The sequence below is a fragment of the Ruditapes philippinarum genome, unplaced genomic scaffold (assembly GCF_026571515.1).
Source record: "Ruditapes philippinarum isolate M1 unplaced genomic scaffold, ASM2657151v2 ctg11029_1_1_1_1, whole genome shotgun sequence".
Taxonomy (NCBI): domain Eukaryota; kingdom Metazoa; phylum Mollusca; class Bivalvia; order Venerida; family Veneridae; genus Ruditapes; species Ruditapes philippinarum.
The window spans coordinates 1-10,537 of record NW_026860297.1 but is presented as its reverse complement, the minus strand read 5'-3'; the positions used below and the strand labels follow the sequence as shown (position 1 = coordinate 10,537).

The window sequence follows — 10,537 nt, the reverse complement described above, 5'->3', positions numbered from 1 at the left end:
AACTGTATATAGCTTAAACTAGAACAAACTGTATATAGCTTAAACTAGAACAAACTGTATATAGCTTATACTAGAACAAACTGTATATAGCTTAAACTAGAACAAACTGTATATAGCTTATACTAGAACAAACTGTATATAGCTTAAACTAGAACAAACTGTATATAGCTAACTAGACAACTAACTAGACAAACTGTATACAGCTTATACTAGAACAAACTGTTTATAGCTAACTAGACATACAGTATATAGATTATACTAGAACAAACTGTATATAGCTAACTAGACAAACTTATATAGCTAACTTGGAAAAACCGCATATAGCTAACTAGACAAAACTGTATATAACTTATACTAGACAAAATTATTTAAAGCTAACAAGACATTACCTTCTTCTCTAGAAATATATTCCTCTTCTGTATAGTATTTCTAACTATCATGATAGTTGATGATGGCCACTCTATAAGACTGTTTTGTGGCATCAGGTAAGAATTACTCTTTCTTGGCCTCGGGTCAGGATGACTGTTTTCTAGCCTCGGGTCAGAATAACTGTTTCCTAGCCTCCGGTCAGAATTACTGTTTCCTAGTCTCGAGTCAGAACAACTGTTTCCTAGCCTTGGGTCAGAATTACTGTTTCCTAGCCTCGGGTCAGTACAACTGTTTCCTCGCCTTGGGTCAGAATTACTGTTTCCTAGCCTTGGGTCAGAATTACTGTTTCCTAGCTTCGGATCAGAATTACTGTTTCCTAGCCTTGGGTCAGAATTACTGTTTCCTAGCCTTGGGTCAGAATTACTGTTTCCCTGCCTTGGGTCAGAATGACTGTTTCCTAGCCTTGGGTCAGAATGACTGTTTCCTAGCCTTGGGTCAGAATGACTGTTTCCTAGCCTTGGGTCAGAATTACTGTTTCCTAGCCTTGGGTCAGAATGACTGTTTCCTAGCCTTGGGTCAGAATTTCTGTTTCCTAGCCTTGGGTCAGAACTACTGTTTCCTTGCCTTGGGTCAGAATTACTGTTTCCTAGCCTCGGGTCAGAATTACTGTTTCCTGGCCTCAAGTCAGACAGTTTACAGCAGAAAGACAAGCAAGGAATGGTCTGAAACTGCTTGTGAACTCTTCGTAAATTATGCTCAGAAATCATGTGTGTACTTCCATAGTCTATCAGAAACACCTAGAGATGGATATCATACAATAAGAGTATATCAACATAATTTTACATACTTTTCAGACACACTTGGATATTTGTCTTGAAACATATGAAAATAAATGCTAAGAAAACCAAAAAATATTCTGTGTTTAAATTTGTAAATAGATTGAATAGTAATATATTATACCTCAATTATTTATTCTTCTGGTTTTCATTTCAACTGTTTTACAATCTAACAAATTAAAACAAGAGGGCCATGATGACCCTGATTCGCTAAACGGAAACAACTGCTTTTCAGTGTTGGAAATTATCCATTGTCAATATTTTCTGATATTAAATTTGAGCCAATCAAATTAATATGAGCAAACTTCATAAAAGACTACCTAATAATGCTACAAAGTTTGGTGATCATCTATTAATTATTTCAGTAAGAAATGATGTTCAAAGGTTTTTCTCTTTTTGGCTTTAGTGGCCCCTAAAGGGGGCAATCAAATTAATATGAGCAAATTTGATAAAAGCGTACTTAAGAATGCTACAAAGTTTGGTGATCATCCATCAATTAGTTCTGTAGAAATAGACATTTAAAAGTATTTCTATTTTTAGCTTTAGCAGCCCCTAAAAGGGGCCAATCAAATTAAATTGATCAAACTTGATAAAAGACTACATAAGAATGCTACAGACAAAATTTAGTGATCATTTATAATTAGTTCTATAGAAGAAGACATTTAAAGGTTTTTCTATTTTTAGCTCTGTTGACCCCTAAAAGTGGCAAATCAAATTAATATGAGCAAACTTGATAAAAGACTACCCAAGAATGCTACAGACAAAGTTTGGTGATCATCCATCAATTAGTTTTCTTGATATAGATGTTTAAAGGTATTTCTATTTTTAGCTTTAGAGGCCCCTAAAAGGGGCCAATCAAATTAATATGAGCAAACTTGATAAAAGACTACCCAAGAATGATACAGACAAAGTTTGGTGATCATCCATCTATTAGTTCTGTTGTAGAAGATGTTTAAAAGTTTTTCTATTTTTAGCTCTGTTGACCCCTAAAAGGGGCCAATCAAATTAATATGAGCAAACTTGATAAAAGATTACCCAAGAATGCTTAATACAAGGTTTGGTGATCACCCATTAATTAGTTCTGTAGTAGAAGATGTTTAAAGGTTTTTCTATTTTCAGCTCTGTTGACTCCTTAAAGGGGCCAAGTGAAATGACACGAGCAGATTCAAGTGTGACTGTCACAAGGATGCTACAGACCAAATTTGAAGTAAATCTGCCCAGCAGTTTCAGAGAAAAAGACGATTGTTGATGCATGACAGCGGACGACGGAGTATCCCCCTTTGATACTAATAGCTCACCCTGAGCCTCCGGCTCTGGTGAGCTAACAAGAATGCAGCAATGCCACAAAACATGATTTCTACAATCACTTGAGAATGTAGGAGTTTCGCACAGAAGTGTATTTCTCTATTTCTTTTTAAAGAAAAAAACAACAAAGGGCCATAATTCTGCCCCAAAATGTTTAAATCAAAAACACTGGCAATATGCTCTGCAGTGGTAAATACCAGCTACCATCCATACTGCCTAGCACAAGGTTAAACTGAATTAACAAAGTTAAAATATGACAATAAAGTCCAAATCACAAAAGCATAATAATCATCTGAATGAAGTAGTTATCATTTCACCTATTATAATAATTCACTTGCAATTTTTAAGGTTGCAACTATTTTTTTAATTTGTTAATTTTAAAACAAGCCTATTTAGATAAGTAAAATAAATTTTTCAAAGCCTGAACATACCTGAAAGCTTTGTTTCTTTGGAGTTGCATTTGTGATTTTACCACGGTACCAAATGTTTTTAGACATGAGAAAGGCAGCACAAAACCAACCCACTTCCCACTTGACCATATTATCAGGTTTAGTGTTCCAATAAGTCATCTGCATTTTCTTCATTAGCCTGTAAATAAACAAGATATGTTTGTAAAACATGTATGCCCCCTATCAGCAGCCAATTAGTCATGTAAAAGGTTATTATGCATGACTTCTGACCCAGTGATCAAACAATTAATAAGGGTTATCAAGTATCTACTAGTTCATGACCTTAACCTTTGACCCTTGACCCAAAACTCAATAGGGGTCATCTGCTGGTCACTACCAATCATCATACAAAGTTTGAAGTTCCTAGGCCTAAGCGTTTTTAGTTAATTGATCGGAAACCGTTTTTACCTACCAAGCGTCAATGTGACCTTGACCTTTGACCCCTTGACCCCAAAATCAATAGGTCATCTGCTGGTCATGACCAATCACCATACCAAGTTTGAAGTTCCTAGGACTAAGGGTTCTTAAGTTATTGATTGGAAACATTTTTACCTACAAGGTCAATGTGACCTTGCCCTTTGACCCCTTAACCCCAATATCATATCTATAGGGGTCATCTTGCTGGTCATGACCAATCACCATACCAAGTTTGAAGTTCCTAGGCCTCAAGGGTTCTTTAGTTATTGATCTGAAACCGTTTTTTACCTAAGAAGTCAATATGACCTTGACCTTTGACCCCTTGACTCCAAAATCAATAGGGGGGTCATCTACTGATCATGACCAATCACCATATCAAGTTTAAAGTCCCTAGCCTAAGGGTTCTTTCGTTATTAATCGGAAACCGTTTTTTACCTACAAGGTCAATGTGACCTTGACCTTTGACCCCTTAACCCCAAAATCAAGTAGAGGTCATCTGCTGGATATAACCAATCACTATTACCAAGTTTGAAGTTCCTAGCCTAAGGGTTCTTTTGTTATTTGATCAGGAAACCGTTTTTACCTACAAGGTCAATGTGACCTTGACCTTTGACCCCTTGACCCCAAAATCATTAGGTCATCTGCTGGTCATGACAAATCACCATACCAAGTTTGAAGTTCCTAGGTCTAAGCGGCTTCTTAGTTATTGATCGGAAACCGTTTTTACCTACAAGGTCAATGTGACCTTGACCTTTGACCCCTTTGACCCGCAAAATCAATAGGGTCATCTACTGGTCATGACCAATCACCATACCAAGTTTGAAGTTCCTAGGCCTTAAAGTTCTTTAGTTATTGATCGGAAACCGTTTTTTGCTTACAAGGTTAATGAGACCTTGACCTTTGACCCCTTGACCCCAAAATCAATAGGGGTCTTACTGATCATGACCAATCACCATACCAAGTTTGAAGTTCCTAGGCCTTAAGGTTCTTTAGTTATTGATCGGAAACCGTTTTGCTTACAAGGTCAATGTGACCTTGACCTTTGACCCCTTTGACCCCAAAATCAATTAGGGGTCATATCTACTGATCATGACCAATCACCATACCAAAGTTTGAAGTTCCTAGGCCTTAAGGTTCTTTAGTTATTGATCGGAAACCGTTTTTGCTTACAAGGTCAATGTGACCTTGACCTTTGACCCCTTGACCCCAAAATCAATAGGGGTCGTCTACTGATCATGACCAATCACCATACCAAGTTTTTGAAGTTCCTAGGCCTTAAGGTTCTTTAGTTATTGATCGGAAAACCGTTTTTTGCTTACAAGGTCAATGTGACCTTGACCTTTGACCCCTTGACCCCAAATCAATAGGGGTCATCTACTGATCATGACTAATCACCATACCAAGTTTGAAGTTCCTAGGCCTTTAAGGTTCTTTAGTTATTGATCGGAAACCGTTTTTGCTTACAAGGTCAATGTGACCTTGACCTTTGACCCCTTGACCCCAAAATCAATAGGGGTCATCTACTGGTCATGACTAATCACCATACCAAGTTTGAAGTTCCTAGGCCTAAGGGTTCTTTAGTTATCACTCGGAAACCATTTGGTCTACGGACCGACGGACCGACAAGTGCAAAGCAATATACCCCCTTTTCTTCGAAATGGGGGCATAACAAATTCATTTACAGATGAACTTAATGTAAATACAAGCATAAACAGCTCAATGTTAAGTGTTTGTTTGGTTTGATGGTGCACAATTTTTGTCATGTGGTGCTGAAACAGGAAAGATAATTTTGGCAAACCTTGAGTGTTACAAACTTTATGCAACACCAGGGGTCAATACCACCTCACCTACTGGAGCTAAGACTAATGCATTGATTCTAGTTATTCAAACCAATTAAGTTACCTCTAATGATCATGCAGGGATAAAATGTGGCTACAATTTGAATGCCTCAACCATTAAAGGCAACTCCTCAGCCATTATAAGGAGGTATCAAATCTAACAAGAGCCGGTTGAACCGGGTGATGCTCCCCGAATAGGTTTTGGACACAGGAAGGTTTACCTCTTGTTGTGTCAGAGCTATGTCACAGACAAAGTTCAAAGTGTAAAAACAACCCAAATAATTGTGCACGACACATTGTCTCAATATGGTGATCATTTTTGTGAAATAGTTGTAAAATCCGATTTCAAATAACAAAGTTATGCGCCTGACATTATTTTGCTGCAAGGTCATGCTGTGACCTTGACCTTCAAGGTAGCGACCCAAATATTGCATGCGACACGTCGATTCAATATGGTGATCATCTCTGTGAAATAGTTGTTAAATCCGACTTCCAGTAACAAAGTTATGGGCCGGACACGATTTTGCTGCAAGGTCATACCGTGACCTTGACCTTCAAGGTTGTGACCCAAATGTTGCGCGCGACACAATGTCTCATTGTGGTGATCATTTCTGTGAAATAGTTGTAAAATCCGACTTCAAATAATGAAGTTATGTGCCGGACACAATTTTGCTGCAAGGTCATGCTGTGACCTTGACCTTCAAGGTAGCGACCCAAATGTTGCGCATGACACGCCATTTTAATATGGTGATCATTTCTGTGAAATAGTTTAAAAATCTGACTTCAAATAAGGAAGTTATGGGCCGGACACGATTTTGCTGCAAGGTCATGCTGTTACCTTGAACTTCAAGGTAGCGACCCAAATGTTGCGCGCGACACGTCGTCTCAATATGGTGATCATTTCTGTGAAATACTTTTAAAATCAAACTTCAAATAACAAAGTTATGGACCGGACATGATTTTGCTGCAAGGTCATGCTGTGACCTTGACCTATAAGGTAGCGACCCAAATGTTGTGCGCGACACGTCCTCTCAATATGGTGATCATTTCTGTGAAATATTTTTAAAATCCGACTTCAAATAATGAAGTCATGGACCGGACACGATTTTGCTGCAAGGTCATGCTGTGACCTTGACCTTCAAGGTAGCGACCCAAATGTTGTGCGCGACACGTCCTCTCAATATGGTGATCATTTCTGTGAAATATTTTTAAAATCAAACTTTAAATAACAAAGTTATGGACCGGACACGATTTTGCTGCAAGGTCATGCTGTGACCTTGACCTTCAAGGTAGCGACCCAAATGTTGCGCGCGACACGTCGTCTCAATATGGTGATCATTTCTGTGAAATATTTTTAAAATCTGACTTCAAATAACAAAGTTATGGGCCGGACACGAATTCGGGACGTACGTACGGACGGAAGGACAACCCGACGACTATATGCTCCCCCGAAATTTTTCGGGGAGCATAATAAAAGATTTATTCTGTAGAAATTATATCAATAAGATTGAACATATGGGTTAGTGTATAGTAGCCAATATGAAACCAGGAAAGGAAACTAGTTAAGAATATTATTAATTTATGTTCAGGCCCGGCTTTTTAATGTTTAACCTTTTTATCAGTAGAACACAAAGGTTTAGTCTTTATTCCACACTGCTATGATCTTGAATCCTCTCAAGATGATGAATTCAAACATTTAGTTATCCATCAACCAAACTAAACATTGTTCGAGACCTGCTCAAGTGTCTTGTAACAATGTCAGATAGGGTATCTGACTGTATAGGAGGCCATCGAGAGTAGAACATAAGCTACCACTCTTCTTTTTTTGAATTAATCTAAAGTTATTGTCAGAAGCAGTCTTCCAATAATGATTGATCAGAAACCATTTTTACCTACAAAGTAAATGTGTTTTTTGTTTGTTTAATAGGGTTTTATGTCACACCGACACAGTATAGGTCATATTGCAATGTTTCAGCTTTTACTGTTGGAGGAAGCCCTCAGATGCCCTTCTGTGCATTATTTAAGCCATGAACAGGCACATGAGTAGAACCACCAACGTTCCTTAAGCTAGCCGGATAGCTTTCTTACATGAAAGAATCCAAAGTCCCTGTCGGAATTCAAACCCACAGCGGTCAGGGGCAAGTGGTTTAAAGTAAACAACCTTAACTACCCTGCAACAGACACCTTAAGGTCAATGTAACCTTGACCTTTGACCCCTTGACCCCAAAATCAATAGGGGTCATCTACTGGGCATGACAAATGTACCTACAAAGTTTAAGGACCAAGGGTCTATGGATTGTCAAGTTATTGATTGGAAACCGTTTTTATCTACAAGGTCAATGTGACCCAGAGCTGTGACCCCATAACCCAATAATCAATAGGGCTCATCTACTGGCCAAGACCAATGTACCTACGAAGATTGAGGGCCAAGGACCCAAAAGTTATTGATCCGATACAGTTTTTACCTACAAGGTCAATGTGACCTTGACATTTGACCCCAAAATGGGGGTCATCTACTGGTCATGAACAATCCCCATACCAAGTTTTAAGTGCTTATGCCTTGATTTGGCCTTGGTTCTTTAGTTTTTGGCCACCGACAGACAAATGCAAAGTCATATACCCACTTCTTTAAAGGGGGGCATAATAAGCATGAATCTGGAGACATCCTGCTATTAGGATTAAAACCCATCCTCTTGTTGATACTTTAAGGTCTGTTTAGGTATGTGTCCTGAAGAAACTTACTCTTGACAAGCAGTCTTATCTGTCTGGACAAGTTGAAGATGTATTTCAGATGGCGACACATAGTTACATATTTTAACATGAAGACAGGCATCTTTCAGCTGTACTAATGCCCCAAAACTCTCTTTCTCTGCAATTGAAACAAGAACTGTTGATAGGACAGCAAACTCGACTATTCTCAGTGCTTAATAGTAAAATAAAAGCCTGGATAATGTATGAATTAACAAAGATGAAGATTTCATTCAGAGTAAATACATATAATTTACATGAAATAGTTATGAGTCTTGGATCTCATTAAGTTCATAAAGGGCCTTATTTCATTTAAAATCAAAGACAGTTTTTGCTCTTACATGTCTTAGTGACAATTCAATTCAAAATTAATGAATTAAGTTCCATATGAATACAATCAGTAAGCTTGTGAAAGATTAATGATGCAAGCAAGACTTAAACCAAAATTTTCTCAATTCATAAAGGGCCATTATTCATTTATAATAATTTAATGTCAGTATGATTGGATAGTGTTCTCCAAGTATGATCCCTAAGACATGTATTAAGTTTCATGTGAATACCTTCAATAGTTATGAAGATCGATAATGCACAAAAAACTTAAATATTTTCTTAGTTAAAAAGAGGTCATAATTCGGTCAAAATCGATGAAAGAGTTATTGGCCTTAGAAAGTTATCTTTAATTATGATCCCACAAACATGTATGAAGTGTTAGGCAAATACCTTAGTTGTTTTGAAGATTAACGTTACATGCAAACTTTTAATTTAAGAATTTTCAAAAGTTGCATTAATGTATAACAAGAGCCATGTCAACATGGCCATCCCCCGCCAAATGTGTTTGCTCATTGGAAGAATGTATATGTAGTAGAGCAGAATAATTCCATTTTAAGAGGTCTTTTGGTAATGAAAACTGATCGCTATAGTGATTACAGATTTGAAACCTATGTGAATACTGATGGCTGAAAATAACAAAGGGCAATAACTGAAAAATAATGCAGGGTAGGTTATCATCCTTGTGTGCTGCATCCCTCCTCAGTAAAATCTATCCACCTATGAAGTTTCAAGTTGATACCTCAAATACTTTTTGAGAAAAAAATTGAATTGAAAAATTAAGTATGAAAAATAACAAAGGGCAATAACTCAAAAATTATAAAAGGTACAGTTATCATTCTTGTGCAGTGCACACCTCCTGAGTGAGATCTATGCACCTGTGAAGTTTCATTTTGATATCTCAAAGGCTTTTTGAGTTATGCTCTGGACAAAAATTAATTTTGAAAAATAACAAAGGGCTATAACTCATAAATAATGCAGGGCAGAGTTATCATTCTTTAGCACTGCACTCCTCCTCAATGAGATCCATCCACCTATGAAGTTTCAAGATGATACCTCAAATACTTTTTTCAGATAAGCTCTGGACAAAATAGCATGAAAAAAACAACAAAGGGCAATAACTCAAAAATTGTATAGGGAAGAGTTATCATTCTTGCGCACAACATTTCTCCTCAATAAGATCTATCCTTCTATGACATTTCATGTTGATATCTCAAACACTTTTGAGTTATGCTCCACTCAGGTGAAAAATTAGGTATGAAAAATAACAAAGGGCAATAACTCAAAAATTATGAAAGGAAGAGTTATCATTCTTGTGCACTGCACACCTCCTGAGTGAGATCTATGCACCTATGAAGTTTCATGTTAATATCTCATAGGCTTTTGGAGTTATGCTCTGGACAAAAATCAATTTTGAAAAATAACAAAGGGCAATAACTCAAAAATCATGCAAGGTAGAGTTATCATTCTTGTGCACTGCACTCCTCCTCAATGAGGTCTATCCACCTATGAAGTTTCAAGTTGATAACTCAAATACTTTTAGAGATATGCTCCGGACAAAAATTTCGGACGGAAGGACGGACGGACGGAAGGTCGGACGGACGGACGGAGACTATTACTATATCCTCCGCCGAAAATTTTCGGCGGGGGATAAAAAATGAAGTTTGGACAAACATTAAAAAATAAAAATCATCAAAGTGTAACATTATTGCCAAAAATCATCTAAGCAAAAAATGAATGCCCTTTGTCTAAGATTTTCAAGTGATGTATTAGGTTTCAAGTGAATACTGCAGTAGTTTTAAAGATTTTGAAACTCTGGACCAAGAATTAAGTTCAAAAGGGCCACCATAATTCTGTCAAAATCAAGGCCAGAGTTATGGGCCTTGGTTAATGAACGACAATTATGATCCCCCAAGACATGTATTAAGTTTAATGTGAATACCTTCAGTAATTTTAAAGATTGATATTGCCAGCAAAACTCCGACTACGAATTAAGTCCATAAGGGCCACCATAATTCTGTCAAAATAAAGGCCAGAGTTATGGTCCTTTGTTAATGAACTCAAATTATAATCCCCAAGACATGTTTTAAATTTCATGTGAATACCTTCAGTAGTTCTAAAGATTTATGTTTCAAGCAAAACTTTGACCATAAATTAAGTTAAGAAAATGCCACCATAATTCTGTCAAAATCAAGGCCTGAGTTATGGGCCTTTGTTAATGTTTGTTTGTTTGATTGGGTTTTTTATG

General features: G+C 37.2%; 1 protein-coding gene across 1 annotated transcript; it reads right to left on the bottom strand.

Annotated features, from left to right (window-relative positions):
- Positions 1-374: 374 nt before the first annotated feature.
- LOC132759586 (uncharacterized) lies at positions 375-8,137 on the bottom strand (the record flags this gene model as incomplete). Its single annotated transcript, XM_060751401.1, has 3 exons — positions 375-1,166; positions 2,942-3,098; positions 7,957-8,137. Coding segments are annotated over 3 exons (1,130 nt in total), but the record flags the coding sequence as incomplete, so codon positions are not given.
- Between the last annotated feature and the right edge of the window lie 2,400 nt (positions 8,138-10,537).